The 16,805-nt window shown below is 43.2% G+C and overlaps 1 protein-coding gene across 3 annotated transcripts in view; it reads left to right on the top strand.

The window, feature by feature from the left end:
* Nucleotides 1-16,805, top strand: part of LOC126475336 (eukaryotic translation initiation factor 5B) — a 425,184-nt gene that overhangs the window by 154,288 nt on the left and 254,091 nt on the right. For all 3 annotated transcript variants that reach the window (XM_050103135.1, XM_050103136.1, XM_050103134.1), the window contains exons 12-13: nucleotides 346-469; nucleotides 10,540-10,707. In XM_050103135.1, coding sequence (XP_049959092.1) covers nucleotides 346-469; nucleotides 10,540-10,707 — 292 coding nt within the window. The remainder of the gene's footprint in view (nucleotides 1-345; nucleotides 470-10,539; nucleotides 10,708-16,805) is intronic.

Here is a 16,805-nt window from a genome sequence, read left to right as displayed (position 1 = left end):
CTCCAAAATTTAGTCCCTGATGGCATCATGTAGGGGATTCATACAATACTAGATTCTTGGGGTATTAAGTTAATTTCATCTGTTTCCTTCTTAGTGTTGCTATTTTCACACAGATTTGTGTGTTTATGATATGTGAATGTGACGTTTAATTTTCTGAGTGCTTTGAATCAGGAGTTTTAAGAAAAAAAATTTCTTTGCTGGCAGTTTTCATCCCTGTTTTAGTTGGAATTGCATATAATGTGTTTCAGTAGATGTAACTGACACCAACTGTACACTTTCTTGTATATAGCCCTTCAATTCCCATATTGTATCATACTATTTTAATTTTATTGTGATTCCTTTCAGGTTGTATGACTGGCAGACAATGAATAGAAAGGATGTGCGGGACATCATCAAGGGCCAAGCTGCAAATACGCAACTGGAATTTGAGCAGAGGACTAAAGAAGTCATTGTCCAGTTTGCAGAACAGGTTTGTTGGTGCTTCACACTATTCTGCAAAAGGGTGACATCAATTTAGATTTTCTGGCAGTATCTACACCAGTGAATGAGAACACAGTTTCCCACAGTGACATAGAATGCTGCCTGGTGTTGTGGTCACATGACACAGGAAGGAAAATATATTGTTGAGCAGGGGAATCATGCTAGTAATGATGCAGGCCACAACTGGGGAAATCCGCAGACATAAGCAAATTTGACAAAAAGCAAATTGTTATGACACCTGCACCTGAGAACAAGCTTTTCAGAAGTGATGGAGGTGGCTGTGCTGTTCATGTGCTGTTGTGGGGTGTATGTGGAAAGGGTTGAATGTCAGTGAAACCAAGAATAAACAAAAAGTTGTTGGATGTCAATATTTTGTCAAGGAACATTGTGGTTGGAGAGTGGCCTGCTCTATAAAGCAGGATAGGTGGCGATCTATGACAGATCTGAGAGTGAACATTACTGGTGGACATTGTTGAACATGGGGTTTCACTGCATACAATCCCTATTTTTCCTATACTGACCCAACAACATTGTCAATTAAATTTACAGTGGACGTGGGTCATTGAGATTGCACCAGCCAGCGGAAACAAGTTGCCTGGTCAGATTAGTAATGTTTGTTTTTACGCTGGGTGGATGTAGTGTCCAAATGCATTGTCATCGAGGTGAGTGGCTGCTTGAAACATGCACCACACCGTGGACACAGGGCAGTAGGAACAGTGTTGTGCTGTGAATGTATTCACCTGAGCTTCTGTGGACCTGGCAATTATTGGCAGGCACACAGGTCTGTGGCTATTTAAAAGCTAACAACTTGCCTAGGATGACGTAGAATTTCAGGTCGCAAGAGCACAAAGAACAATCAGATGGAGCAAAAGGTGGTCAGAACAGGTGGTTTTAGACTTGTTAAAATGCTGCATTAGCTCCAAGAAAGTATTGGAATCGTATAGGGGTGTTTCTATCAAACATAAAAGCGCATTTTCCCCATATCAAATCCTACTGATGGATTGAAAACAAAGGTCTAGATGTGGGTTTTAAGCAGTTTCCCACATCTGGTCAGATGAATACTGGGCTGGTACTCATGTACTGCCTCAGTTACTTGATTCAAAGATGTTCTCTTACTTTGATGAGGTACACACATTCTGTCCCAAGGGGGGACATGATAGGAATGGCATTCAGCCACCCTCTGTCACTAACATTACCACATCCAGAACAATATGCCAATCCTGTGATACACAGGATAAGGCCAGAAAAGGAAGGTGCCAGGTTGCCAATAACTATGTCCTCAGACAGGGCTGTAATAAAACAACTCCTGATAACATATTGACAGTGTTCTCTTCTTTTTTCTAGTCTGTACAATAGAAACACAGGTACCAATCTTCCACTCCAGTTGAGTACTACTGGAGGAAGACAGGTGAAATTTTTTTTTCCAACAACACTGAGGGATGTAACTGGCCTTCCCCTGCACAGGACTCTGATTTTGGCATTTGAGGCTCACAAGAATACTGCTAGATGCAATGAAATCCATGCAGTGTGTTGCAGCATCTAAGAAATGAGACTGTAACAGTTTCTTCGTAGATAGCTAAGGAATGTTCATTGTGCTTCTGGTCAAGGCCGTGGAATGTGCAGTCAACATCTGGATTTCTTAGAATCAGGAAGCTACTCAATTACTTTCAGTGTTGTTCAGGAGCTATCACTTACTATTGATAACTTACTATTGCTGGAAACAGTAATTCATACCGGCATCTTACATGTATATAACACTTAGGAAGCAGAACATCCCCACACAGTTACACAAAAAGGGGTCCGAGAAACAATTTCCCACACTTCCAGTACTCTTATAGTCCTTTCTTTTGATATAATTTTTCAGGTATCAAGATGGTGACACTTTATGAAGTACGTATGAGTAAGAGAATGGGAGACACTCAAGGATCAGTTTTAAGTATTACAAATGTTATTTTCTGTTTTCTGCCTCCCTTTCAGCACTGCAACAGACATGTGTTAGTTGCAGGTGGTGATAAGGTGGTTGGAGGAATGAGGAAAAATCTACCATTTATAAACTATGGATGTTGCCTAATCATTCTTACAACTTTATCGGCCAATCGGTACTTCCAATGAGCCACATAGTTCTCAGTTTCAAGGTAGTTGTGAGGGCTTCTGGAGCTCACTTTTGACAAGAAGTGGACAAAGTTGCCACCACTACACCTTTCTAGGGTCAAAGATCTGAAAACATTAAATACCCTCGCAGTGCTCTACTTACAGGTCTTGGACACCTTTATAGTACTGTTTCATGCAATCTCAACTGAATTAAAACACCAAGTTTCCAGGTGTGCAGTACCAGCATAGCTAAAGATTATTAATGCTGCCTGTTACAAGGTGGTTTGGCTGCACTAATGCAGTCTTACCTCTGTGCCAAGGATTGTGAGCTGCCATTAGTGAACTGGCTACGACTCCACAGGCTGTATCAGTCAAGTCATGTGTATTCCAATAATGAAACATCTTCCTGTAGAAATAGATTTTCCAAATTATCCTTCTGCAAAAAAGTCAGTAATGATCTGCACAAAACACGAGCTAATGGTACTTCGTGTCATCCAAATATCGTACCTTATATAGGAGTGGAGCCAACTTTAGTAAATTATAAAACAAAAAATTATTTTACATTTCCATTTGCAAAGAAAGCATGGTACTCTATTTTTTGTTCAGACTATCCTTTCATTTGGCGTCACAGTTGTCAACCCCCCCCCCCCCCTCCCCTTCCCCCCAGGGGGCTCATCACTCTTTGGTAGGTTCGTGCTTGGCTACCATGGGGCCCCAGCCTTTGCAGAATTTTTTCTCTTCTGTGCTGCATGTCTATCCTCTTGCTATTCTTTTTTCCCTGCCTTGGGGAACATGTCTGAGATGTTATTGGGAATGTTCTGCATTGTCTGTCGCTGAGGTATGAACAGTCTCGCCTTTGTTTTTCGCTCTCTTTTCCTTTCTTTGTTTCCCTACTCCTCTTGTTCCTCCACTTTTGCGTTTTAGGTCCCTCTTTTTTTGTCTTCCTCCCTGTGCAGTCCTGAAGGCTGGCACATGCATCCGACACATAACAGGCAACTGGGTAACGTGTAATTCCCAGTCGTGGCTTGACGGGTAGGGTTCGCCCATATCCCCTCGTACAGGCCAGGCCCAGGGAGGGGTGATTGCCTCAGCTGCAACCTCAAATTGCCGATTGGTTCCTCTGTCAGGTGCTCGGGTGGTGTGACCTGAGGTGTTAACAATCACCTAAGGCAGGTGCGCTCCCTTGTGAAGGGAGCCCCCACTTGGAAGGAGCGTGTCATTGGAGACACTGGCAGTCATGGGGGATTTTCTCGCAGTGAGTCACTCATCTTCCCAATATAAATCTATGAAACGTAAACGTAATGAGGCTAATGATTTCAAGACCATTCCCACTGCACCACGGTTCCTCGTGGTCTCACTTACTGAAGATGGTCAGTCCTTCACCAGGGTCAATCCCTTTATTATTGAGAAAGGTGTTAATGCAATTGCCGGCCCTGTGAAATTCTGCTCTCGTTTACAGAATGGCACTTTACTTTTGGAGACTGCTACTGATTCTCAAGCAGAAAAACTGCTTGCTACCTTGCTTCTCCATGGCTACCCTGTTCGTGTCGAGGCCCATAGAACTTTGAATTCTTCCGGTGGTGTAATTTACACAAGGCTGCTCGATGGTCTAACTGAGGCTGAAATCCAGTCTTTCCTCTCTAAACAGGGTGTCATATCTGTCCTTTGTGTAATGAAAATGGTAGATTCCTCCTTAGTGACCACCCTCACTCATTTCCTCACCTTTGATAGAGTGGTGCTGCCGTCAAAGATGCTATTAAATTATCACAGTCCGGCTGTGCATTCCAGACTCGATGCGCTGCTACCAGTGTCATCGTTTCAACCACACTAGAACGTCTTATGGACACCAACATGTGGTAGGGATGCACACTAGGGCCATTGTCCATCTCCTCCTCCCCGCTGTATCGACTGCAATGGCGGCCATGCCGCCTCCTCTGAGGATTTTCCTGTGTCTCTTGATGAGCGAGCTGTCAAAGAAATCCGTATAAAGGAAAAAGTGAATTACACAATAGCTCGCAAGCTACTGACTAGTCACAAACCCTGTGTTCTCCCCTCTGGCACCTATAGTTGTGTTCCTGTTACCCCTCGGTCCATGAAGAATGTGACCACACAGACATGTGACCTCAAATTCACCTCTGAGGTTGTGAAATCGCCCAGTGTCACGGTAGCATCACCATCCCCTCTGTCCACCTGTGCAACAAACTGTCAAACTCTCGCCTCAAGGGGCCAAGCCACCAACTAAACAACCAGTGATCTGGAAATGACATAAGGAGAACTCCTGTCAAGACTTCCTCCATCCTTCCAGCCAAACAGCCGAGTCTTCCTCTAAGCGGAAAGGCTCAAAGAAATCCACCAAAGGCAAACTATGTTCTCCTTCGCTGACTGAAAGGTCCTCTTAGACAGTGTCTCCCCGTGGTGCATTAGTCCGGCCATCATCTGTATCGCCGGTGCGCACCACCAACCGTTTTTCAGTGTTGGACTCCACAGGCCAACTGCACAAGCAAGCTGATGCTTCTGTGCACCCTATGGAGCAGGTTCCTTCTGCTTCTGTGCCCTGTAGTAGCGACTTTACACCAGCTGTCAATCGGCAGCTGCTGAGTTGATACACCTACACCTCTTTCTCATCATGGCTGTCCTACAGAGAAACATTCATGGCCTTTGGTACCACAAAGAGGATTTTCAGCTGCTTTTAGCTTCACAGCATCCCCTTATACGCTGCCTTCAGGAAACGAAATTGCGCCCTCACAACCCCTTTGAGCTTTCACATGACTTACTGATTTGTTTTGAACTTCCCCCTGAGGTCGGCATTCCATCTCCCTGACTACCCATCTTCAAGCTGTTGCAGTTCGACTTTTCCTTCCCCACCTGACTTTTTTCCTCTGTACTGTTTATGTCCTTATGTCCTTCCGTCATTCGATATCACCAGGGCAGACTTCCTTCAGCTTGTTGGACAGCTGCCTCCCCCATGTTTGCTACTCGGTGAGTTTCATGTGCATCATCCACTTTGGGTTCTCCCAGGACCTGTCAGAGTGGTGCCCTATTGGCTGACGTTCTTAACCAACTTAGCCTCTTCTGCCTTAACATTGGAGCACCCACTTTCCTTTACGACTGATCGCACACCTATTCCCATTTGGACCTATCCTTCTGCTCTGCCCAGCTTGCCCATTGTCTTGAGTGATCTGTTCTTTCTGATGCCTACTTGAATGCCCATTTACTATGTGCTATCCGTTTGCTGACTCATACTCCATCCACGTGCACGCCCAAGTGGTAGCTTACTAAGACTGACTGGCAGCTTTACTCCTCCTTGGCGACCTTTGAAGAACAAGATTTCCCCAGTTGTGATGCCCAGGTGGAATATCTCACAAACATTATCCTTACTGTTGCAGAACATTCCATTCCTCACACTTCCTCTTTACCTCGTCGTGTCGCAGACCCTTGGTGAACTAAGGCACGCTGTGACGCAATTCGCTCATGCAGAGGTGCTCTCTGCATTTTCAACTGTCATCCTATGACAGCCAACTGCATTCATTATAAACAAATGCGTGGAAAATGTTATCGTGCTCTTCAGGATAGCAAAAGAGCTAGGTTAATTTCATTCACTAGCTCTTTTAACAGTTCCATCCCTTCCTTTGTCGTATGGGCCAACCTCCGACAGCTCTCTGGGGCCGAGATTCAATCCCCAATTTCCGGCCTGGCAATAGCAGTTGAGTTATTGTGGACCCTATTGCTATCTCAAATACCTTGGGCCACCATTTTGCAGAAGTTTCAAGCTCTTCCCTCTATCACCCTGCCTTCCTCCATTGGAAACGAGAGGAGGAGGCTCGGACGATACCCTTCTCCTCTCCAAATCGTGAGTGCTACAGTGCCGCCTTTACTATGAGGGAGAGCTAGATCAAGCTCTCAGTTCATCCCAATCCTCCATCCTAGGGCCAGGCACCATCCACATTCAGATGTTGCAGTACCTTTCTCTTGCGGGCAAGCACTTTCTGCTTAATGTGTACAACTGCATCTGGGCAGAGGGCACATTTCCCGGGTGCTGGTGTGATGCCACCGTCATAACCATACCTAAGCCCAGTAAGGACAAAAACCTTCCTTCTAGCTACTGCCCCTTTTCTCTTACCAGCTACGTTTGCAAGGTGACGGAACGTGTGATTCATGCCCAGCTGGTACTGGTGGCTTGAGTCTCGCAATTTACTGACAAATGCACAGTGTGGATGTAGAGGTTGGCGTTCATCAGTTGACCATCTCATTACTTTATCTACCCATGTCATGAATGATTTTCTGTGGAAATCCCAGGCTGGCCGTGTTTTTCGATTTTGAGAAGGCCTAAGACACCTGCTGGAGAACTGGTACCCTCCATACTCTTTACACGTGGGGTTTTGGTGGCCGCCTGCCCTGTTCCCTTCAAGCATTTTTAAAAGATCAGGTATACAAGGTGCTTGTGGGTTCTGCCTTGTCGGACACCTTCATCCAGGAAAACAGTGTGTTTCAGGGTTCCGCCCTGAGTGTCGTCCTGTTTGCTATCTCCATTAACCCTACAATGGCGTGTCTCCTGTCAGGCATCTCTGGCTCCCTTTGTGTTGATGATTTTGCCATCTATTGCAGTTTTCTATGGACGTGTCTCACTGAGTGGCGTCTTCAGTGATGCCCTGATCATCTTTACTCCTGGAGCATCGACAATGGCTTTCGCTTTTCCTCTGACAAAACCATCTGTGTAAATTTCTGGCAACGCTAGTGGTTTCTCCCGCCATCTTGGGCCTGTTGTTCTTCCATTTGTTGAAACTATGAAATTCCTGGGGCTTATGCTCAATAGGAAACACTCTTGGTCCTCCCGTGTGTCATACCTGTCAGCCCGCTGTACACGGTTCCTCAGTGTCCTAACTCGATGGTATTTCCTGGGGTACCGATTGAACCACACTCCTTTGTTTGTACTGGTCCCTTGTCTGTTCAAAACTTGACTATGAGTGCTTTGTTTATGCATCTGCGCACCCATCCTTCTTATGCTGTCTCAGTGCTATCCACCATTGTGGCATCTGTTTGGCCACAGGTGCCTTGTACACTAGCCCAGTTGAGAGCCTGTATGCTGAAGCTGCTGAACTACCACTGTCCTACTGCCATGACTTTCTCCTCAGCAGGTATGCACGCCATTTGTCTGCCATGTGTGGCCACCCATCCCATGCCTCCTCCTTCGATGACTCTTTTGATTGCCAGTATGGGGCACATCCCTCTTCTCTGTTACCATATGGAATCCGCTTTCGGCACTTGATATGACAGCTTAACTTCACACTACATGCAACTTTCCTGGTTTGTGTGAACTTTTCACCTCCTTGGCTTCGTGAAGTGGCCCAAGTTAACCATGGTATTCATTCACTTGGTCTATCACCTTCAGTTTCACGACCTTCACACGGAACTTTGCAATAGTACCTTTGTATACACTGATGGCTTTCGCACTGACCGTGGAGTCAGGTGTGCCTTCGTCATTGGCACCAGTATTGGCTTCCGGCACACTGCTCAGTATTTACAGCCGAGCACTTCGCCTTGCATCAGGCCATGGAATACATCCGGCGACACAGCCTTTTCAATTGTGTCCTCTGCTCAGACTCACTCAGTGCCCCTCAAAGTCTGTGTGCACTGTACACTGCCCATCCCTTAGTGCAGCGGGTCCAGGAAAACTGTCACTTGTTCACTCTTGGTGGAGCCAGTGTGATGTTTCTGTTGGTTCCTGGCCGTGTCGGTGTGCCAGGAAATGAGGCTGATGATGCTGCTGCCAAGGCCGCAGTCCTCGTACCTCAGCCTGCGAGTACCTATATTCCCTCCAATGATCTGTCTGTCTCCGCCTGTCAGGTGGTGGTGGCCCTTTGGCATCGCCAATAGTCCTCCCTTCATGGGAATAAGCTCCGGCTTATTAAGCCTTTCCCAGTGGCTTGGATGACCTCCTCTTGGCCCTCCCGCTGGGAGGAGGTCATTTTAATTAGGTTGCGTTTTGGACACTGCCTTTTTGAACTATCGCCATTTGCTACATGGCGCTGCTCCACCACGTTGTACACATTGCGCCCAAGTTTTAACTGTCCACCACTTCATGATGGAATGCCCATTTTTTAACTATTTATGTTCCCATTTGGGTTTGCCGTCTGATTTGTAGGCCATTTTAGCAAATGGCACACAAGCTGTTGACTGCGTTTTACTTTTTATCCACCAAAGCAATATGGCAAAGGCCACTAAATTTTAGTTTTGGAGCTCTGTTTCTATATGGTGTCCTTTTTAGCCCTTTTTCCGTGTGCCTGTTCTTAGTTGTCTTCTATTATGTCAATTGGGACTGACGTATAGTCGTTTTTTAACTCCTCTCTGTCTTTGTATTCCCTAGTTTTGACTTGGGCACGTATGACCCCTAGTTGTTTTTTGTGCACTAAAGCCTGTCTGCACTTACAATCATTCTCAGATAGTATTCTTAATGATCAGTTTAGCAAATGAATTCTGTTTTTCTAAAGTGAGGTACTCTTGTTCTTGAGAAAATTGGAGCAGATGAACTCATTCAAATTATGAAATCATTCGGCCTCTTCAAAACATTTAAGTGTGTTGCAAGCTGTCTAGTGCCTGTGCCCAACAGAGAAACCAGTCCAGTCCATCCAGCGCCGCATCTTCCGACTATAGCATATAGGGAAGGAGGTGATGCTATGCTGGATTTGAGGGTGTACAAAATATAAGGGAAATGCATGGACACATACAGCAGCCTAGGAGGCATCCACATCATCTTTAGTAACACAGTGTGCCATCCCCCTTGTGCAGTTTCCTCATTGAGATGGACACCACTGAATCAGTGGGAAGAGAAATGGTTGGAAGTGAGGGATAATAAGCTGGTGTTGATGGAACTCGGTACATGGCTGTAGTGGTAATCCTTGCAGCTACGAAGGTGACATGACGTGCTCCTAGTGTACTCAAAAATTCGTTACTGGTGTGTGATGCATAGATTTGTTCTTTGTGCATTCATTACCAGTGGTTTATGAAAATATGTATGGTACACTTCAGAAGACTGTGCCCAATTTGCACATCAGTGGAGAGGCCATAATTAGGCTAGGGATTATTCTCTACTGTAGGCAATGACACAAGGTATCAGTCATAGCCAGTCTTTGCAGATGGCATTGGTAAGGAACAGGCAGCATGGTTCACAAGTTGGTTTGATGAACCAACCCTATTACTTTCTAACATTTTTTTAGTTATTTATAGCAATTTTGTGCACTTTGTTATACAATTTTACTTAGTTATGTACAGTCATGTGCAACTATTTACTCACCTACAACATCTGCAACTATTTGTTCACCTACAGCATCCAGTAGATGATTTCTACTATCAGCCACACAGTGCATAACTCTCAGATTGTATCAGAATAGATTGAGAAATAGTCTACATTATTGGTGTGAGATTGAGAAATAGTCTACGTGATTAGTGTGGATGTATGGTTTCCCATGTCATGTTTCCTAATCCTATTGAACATATACAAGGCGCCATAAATATCTTGGTTCTAGCTCTGACCAATCTTCTTGAGTTGTGGGGTGCTATTGAGCAGTCATGGATTTGGATGGCTCCCCATTGCTTCAAGTGGCTCTTGTAATTCATACCACAACCTATCGCTGCAACCATACGAGCAGAAGGAGGTGCTACATGTTACTAGACTGTTCTTTTATTCAGTTACTCATGATAGTAATTGTTCACCAATATAATATAGTATACCATGTTTACTGAGCATTATGTCTTGTGAAATATTATCATCTTGTACCTGCAGATGTGAATAGGCACAACAAAAACTGCTATATTAAAATGTTTTGACTAGTATGTTACAGTGAGGACTGATTTGAGGTAACTTTGGTGTGTGTGTGTGTGTGTGTGTGTGTGTGTGTGTGTGTGTGTGTGTGTTATGGGAAACTTGACCTTGTTTTTTGCAGCTTTTAATGTTTGTATATTTTTTAATAGGGTCTCAATGCTGCTCTATTCTATGATAATCCTGATGTCCGGAGTTACGTCTCCCTGGTACCTACAAGTGCCATTACAGGGGAGGGCATGGGAAATCTGCTGGCTCTTATTGTTGACAGCTGTCAGAATATGTTGGCAAAGAGACTGATGTACTCAGAGGAACTTCAGGTGAGATCATGAAATCAATTTTGAATATTATTTAAGTTACTTTGGACAGCATTGTCCAAAATGTCACTAGTATTTCTTTGATAGGTAAACATTTTTTTATCTGCACAAGGTTAGAAATTGGTCCATGCTGCAAAGTATTTTTAATGTATAAAAATAACATTAACAAAAGTATACAGAATTCATACAGGCAATCTATAAAATTAGACTGTTGATTCAAGTGATGGTTAAATAATGAGAATGTTTTGTTGACTGCTTTATTCAGTGTTTACATTTTGTGGCATACAGTAGCAACAGTAGTGGTTCTTAAGTCAAATAGTGACAAAGTTGTTGGTGAATTGCTTTTTGGTTATTAAATTTAGTAGTCTTCAGTGGTGTCTCATGCTGTTTCTGGTGAAATAATGGTTAAATAAATTTTCTGAAACTTTCACTCACTGTGTTTCATAAAGTTGTTTGCACGTTGTAATCATTTATTAAATTTTAGTTGGGCAGTTTTCAGCCAGCACTGTTACTATTTGTAGTGAAATATTTCAGAAAACACTTTTGGTTCACTGTGTTTACTTTCGTCACTGTTCCAGTGGATGCTTGAATTTTTAGTTTTAGATAAGAAATTGTGTGTAGTTTGTGTGGTGGTATTGGTATTAGTTGTGGTTTAGTAGAAGTAGTTGCTTTCTTAGTAGAGGACAGTAGTCGAGTTCACTATTGTTAGTTCTGTAAATCATTCTATCATAGTAACTGAACTTGAGTAAGATAGACATTTAGTTTTCTTCAGTAATTGTTAACATTTTACCATGAGTGAGAAGTGTGGGCTTTGTTGTAGGTTTGCGAGTAGTGGGTTACTATGTGAGATTTGTTGAAAGTATTTTCATAGGGGGATGCAGTGGGGAAGCCAGTGGGCATTCTAGTGAGATCCCCTCCAGGAAATGCAGACTTTGTAGCAGAGATAAGCTAATAGAGAAGTAGGAGCGTAAGGTCTGTACCATTCAGGTGCAGTCACAAAACACAAAGGAGGAACTAGATAGGATGTGGAGGGAAAAGGGCGCTGGAAATGGGAACTGGCAGTTGGTAAGAAGGCAGCCAGGAAGAGGAGATATTCAGACTGTTGTACTTGGCAATCACCAATAGATTTGACCTAGGAGCCTTTTGTAGCTATAGCTGTAGGAAACATGCAGCAGACTTCAGCAATTAGAGAGCCTAAGTCAGTTGCAAATTCTAACAGAAGGAAGGATGTTCTGCTGCTAGGTAGTTCTCATGGTAGAGGTGTAGGCCAGCACTTGCAGGGAGCGAGTACCACATCACCAGCATTGTGGAGCGTAGTGCAGGGTTGACTCAAGTGAATGTGAATGTAGGGAAATTATGTAGGAATTTTATGAAACAAGATCTGGTAGTGATTGTGGGTGGAGCTGGGAATTGTCTTGATAGGCACGAGGAGTGTGATGTAGGTGGTGACCAGGAAAAGGTAGCTGCTCAAACTTCATGCAAATGTTTCAGCTTCGTGGTCAATGTCATTTTAACGCTGCTGTTAGGCATGTTAACCTGGGGCTTGAGAAGGCACTGGTGGCAGAGTGCGTGACTCACTTTGCAGTGATGCTGGTTGAGCCTATCAATAGCTAGGGTTTCAGTAGGCATGGTCTCCACCTCACTAGATATGGGAAGGGTAGGCTGGCAGATCGTACAGGTGGCAATGTAATGGATGGTGATGGGATCGCTCGTGGGGAAAATTCTTGTAGTAGTTGGTGTAAGAGATGCACCATTTTTAGTTTGAAATCAGCTGATAGGTATCCCTGCTTGAAGGAAGCCTCTCTAACATCTACATCTACATCATACTCCGCAGCCACCTAATGGTGTGTGGCGGAGGGTACTTTCGGTACCACTATCTGATCCCTCCAACCCTGTTCCACTCGTGAGTAGTGCATGGGAAGAATGATTGTCAGTACGCCTCTGTGTTGGCTCTAATTTCTTGAATTTTCTCCTCGTGGTCAGTATGCAAGATGTATGTGGGGGGAAGTAATATGTTGTCTCAGTCCTCCTGAAAAGTGCTGTCCTGAAATTTCAATAGTAAATCTCTCCGTGATGCACAAAATCTCTCTTGTAACTTCTGCCAGTGGAGTTTGTTTAGCATCCCCGTAACGCTCTCTTGGCAGCTAAATGATCCCATGACGAAATGCGTCGCTCATTGTTGGATCTTCTCTATCTCTGTCAGTCATACCTGATAGGGATCCCAGATAGATGAATAATACTCAAGAATCGGGCAAACAAGCACCTTATAAGTCACTTCTTTCGTAGGCAAGTTAAATTTCCTTAAGATTCTTCCGATGAATCTGAATCTTGTGTCTGCTTTTCGCACTATCTGTTGTATATGGTCATTCCACTTAAGGTCGCTCTGGATAGTTACGCCTAGATATTTTATAGCAGACACTGTCTCCAGCTGTTTGTCATCAATAGTGTAGCTGTAAAGTAGTGGATTTCTTTCCTAACAAAGGGACCACCTTCAAAGGTGGTCAGGTATCCAAGTAGTGAAGGAATTAGTATATTTCATCAAAGTATAAGAGGTATTAGAGATAAAGTTAGTGAACTACTTACAGATGTTGACAATTCAGAGGCTTTCTTAAACAGGATACAGATTAGCTGGCTGTTTTTTCAAGTAGTTGTTTGTGGGGTGAGGAACTGGCCATGTACATAAAAAGAGGTATTCCAGTTACACTGCACTGAACAGGTATTTGAATGTTATGCAGGTGCAGTTGAATTTAATGAAACTAAACTTCTAATTGTTGTTATTTATAGGTCCCTTAACTCTGACTTCAGAGCATTCCTGCTCAAGCTAGAGAGGGTTCTTTGTTCACTTCATTGGAAATACCAAAAATTAGTTGTTATGGTGACTTCAATATTAATTTTCTATGTGATCATGAAAGAACAAGGATGTTGGAAGATATTCTAAATTCATATGATCTGATGCAGACTGTGTTTTTTACAGCCAGGCTGCAGGGAAACAGTAGCACATCCAGAGATAGTATTTCTATTTGTTCTTCATTACTAGATGGGCATTCTGTTAGTAAAAGGGTGAATAGCCTTTCAGACCATGATGCGTAAATTTTGACAATAAAAGCTTTTTATACTCAAACAAATGTTATACATGATTACAAACTATGTGAAAAGCTAATCCAATGGCAATAGATCCAACGACAATAGTGTGTTTTTTTAAACCTCCTGATGGAACAAGAGTGGCAGGATGTTTATAGTACCAATAACATAGCGGACAAATATAATGCTTTTCTGAACACATTTCTCATGCTCTTTGAAAGTTTCTTTCCATTAGAATGTTCTAAATAGGGCACAAGCAGTAAAGACGGTCTGGGTGGCTAACTAGTGGGATAAGTGTATCATTTAGAAAAAAAAGTGGGAATTATGTCAAAATGTTAGTAGTAGTCAAAATTTACTATAGCCCTTTACAAACAGTACTGTAAGGTGCTTAAATTGTTATTAGGAAGGCAGAGAGTATGTGGTACACAAATACAATAGCTAACTCAAAGCATAATATTAAAACTATATTGTAAGTTGTGCAGGAAGTGCGCTGGTCAGAACCTAAGGTCAAGGATATAAAGTCAATACGTAGTAAAAATGTTTCTGTTCAATCACTTTATGAACATTGCTGGTGAATTAAATAAAAACTTAGTTTGTACAGAGAATCGTATCGCTCTCTTGCAAAATTCCTTATATATATATATATATATATATATATATATATATATATATATATATATATATATATATAAAAAAACAAAGATGATGTGACTTACCAAATGAAAGTGCTGGCAGGTCGACAGACACACAAACAAACACAAACATACACACAAAATTCAAGCTTTCGCAACAAACTGTTGCCTCATCAGGAAAGAGGGAAGGAGAGGGAAAGACGAAAGGATGTGGGTTTTAAGGGAGAGGGTAAGGAGTCATTCCAATCCCGGGAGCGGAAAGACTTACCTTAGGGGGAAAAAAGGACGGGTATACACTCGCACAAACACACATATCCATCCACACATATACAGACACAAGCAGACATATTTAAAGACAAAGTTTCCAAACTCTTTGTCTTTAAATATGTCTGCTTGTGTCTGTATATGTGTGGATGGATATGTGTGTTTGTGCGAGTGTATACCCGTCCTTTTTTCCCCCTAAGGTAAGTCTTTCCGCTCCCGGGATTGGAATGACTCCTTACCCTCTCCCTTAAAACCCACATCCTTTCGTCTTTCCCTCTCCTTCCCTCTTTCCTGATGAGGCAACAGTTTGTTGCGAAAGCTTGAATTTTGTGTGTATGTTTGTGTTTGTTTGTGTGTCTGTCGACCTGCCAGCGCTTTTGTTTGGTAAGTTTCATCATCTTTCTTTTTAGATATATTTTTCCCACGTGGAATGTTTCCCTCTATTATAACCATATATATATATATATATATATATATATATATATATATATATATATATATATATATATATATATATATATATATATAAAGAAAGATGATGAAACTTACCAAACAAAAGCGCTGGCAGGTCGATAGACACACAAACAAACACAAACATACACACAAAATTCTGCAACCAATGGTTGCCTCGTCAGGAAAGAGGGAAGGAGAAGGAAAGACAAAAGGATATGGGTTTTAAGGGAGAGGGTAAGGAGTCATTCCAATCCCGGGAGCGGAAAGACTTACCTTAGGGGGAAAAAAGGACAGGTATACACTCGCGCACACACACACACATATCCATCCACACATACACAGACACAAGCAGACATTTGTAAAGGCCTTTACAAATGCTTGTGTCTGTGTATGTGTGGATGGATATGTGTGTGTGTGTGCGCGAGTGTATACCTGTCCTTTTTTCCCCCTAAGGTAAGTCTTTCCGCTCCCGGGATTGGAATGACTCCTTACCCTCTCCCTTAAAACCCATATCCTTTTGTCTTTCCTTCTCCTTCCCTCTTTCCTGACGAGGCAACCATTGGTTGCGAAAGCTAGAATTTTGTGTGTATGTTTGTGTTTGTTTGTGTGTCTATCGACCTGCCAGCGCTTTTGTTTGGTAAGTTTCATCATCTTTCTTTTTAGATATATTTTTCCCACGTGGAATGTTTCCCTCTATTATTTATATATATATATATATAAGGGAAACATTCCACGTGGGAAAAATATATCTAAAAACAAAGATGATGTAATATTGGTTATTTGCTTCTGTACCAGGTCGGGAGGATAGTTGCGGGATGCGACTTCCTCATCTCCTCAAACCCAGAACCTCCCACAGAAGAACCCCAAAAGTGCCCCACTTGTGACAGGATACTTTCCGGGACTGGATCAGACTCTGAATGTGGCTCTCCAGCAGAGATACGACTTCCTCAAATCCTGCCCTGAAATGAGATCCATCCTTCATGAAATCCTCCCCACTCTACCAAGAGTGTCTTTCCGCCGTCCACCTAACCTACAGGCAGACAGTGTTTGTTGGTAATGAGGATCACCCTGTGGCTAAACATGCCTTGGTGCACGGCCAGCACATCTTGGCACAGTGTTACACCGCCCGGGTTATCTGGATACTTCCCACTAACACCAACCTGTCAGAACTCCGGAGATGGGAACTTGCCCTTCAGTATATCCTCTCTTCTCGTTATCCGCCAGGCCTCAATCTCCGCTAATTTCAAATTGCTGTCACTCAAACCTCACCTGTCATTCAACAACATCTTTGCCTCTGCACTTCTGCCTCGACTGACATCTCTGCCCAAACTCTTTGTCTTTAAATATGTCTGCTTGTGTCTGTATATGTGTGGATGGCTGTGTGTGTGTGTGTGTGTGTGTGTGTGTGTGTGTGTGTGTGTGTGTGTGTGTGTGCGCGCGCGCGAGTGTATACCCGTCCTTTTTTTCCCCCTAAGGTAAGTCTTTCCGCTCCCGGGATTGGAATGACTCCTTACCCTCTCCCTTAAAACCCACATCCTTTCGTCTTTCCCTCTCCTTCCCTCTTTCCTGATGAGGCAACAGTTTGTTGCGAAACATACACATATATATATATAAAACAAAGATGATGTGACTTACCGAACGAAAGCGCTGGCAGGCCGATAGACACACAAA

The sequence above is a fragment of the Schistocerca serialis genome, chromosome 4 (assembly GCF_023864345.2).
Source record: "Schistocerca serialis cubense isolate TAMUIC-IGC-003099 chromosome 4, iqSchSeri2.2, whole genome shotgun sequence".
Lineage (NCBI taxonomy): Eukaryota > Metazoa > Arthropoda > Insecta > Orthoptera > Acrididae > Schistocerca > Schistocerca serialis.
Note: the sequence above shows the minus strand (reverse complement) of the source record. Positions and strands in the feature narration are given on the sequence as shown.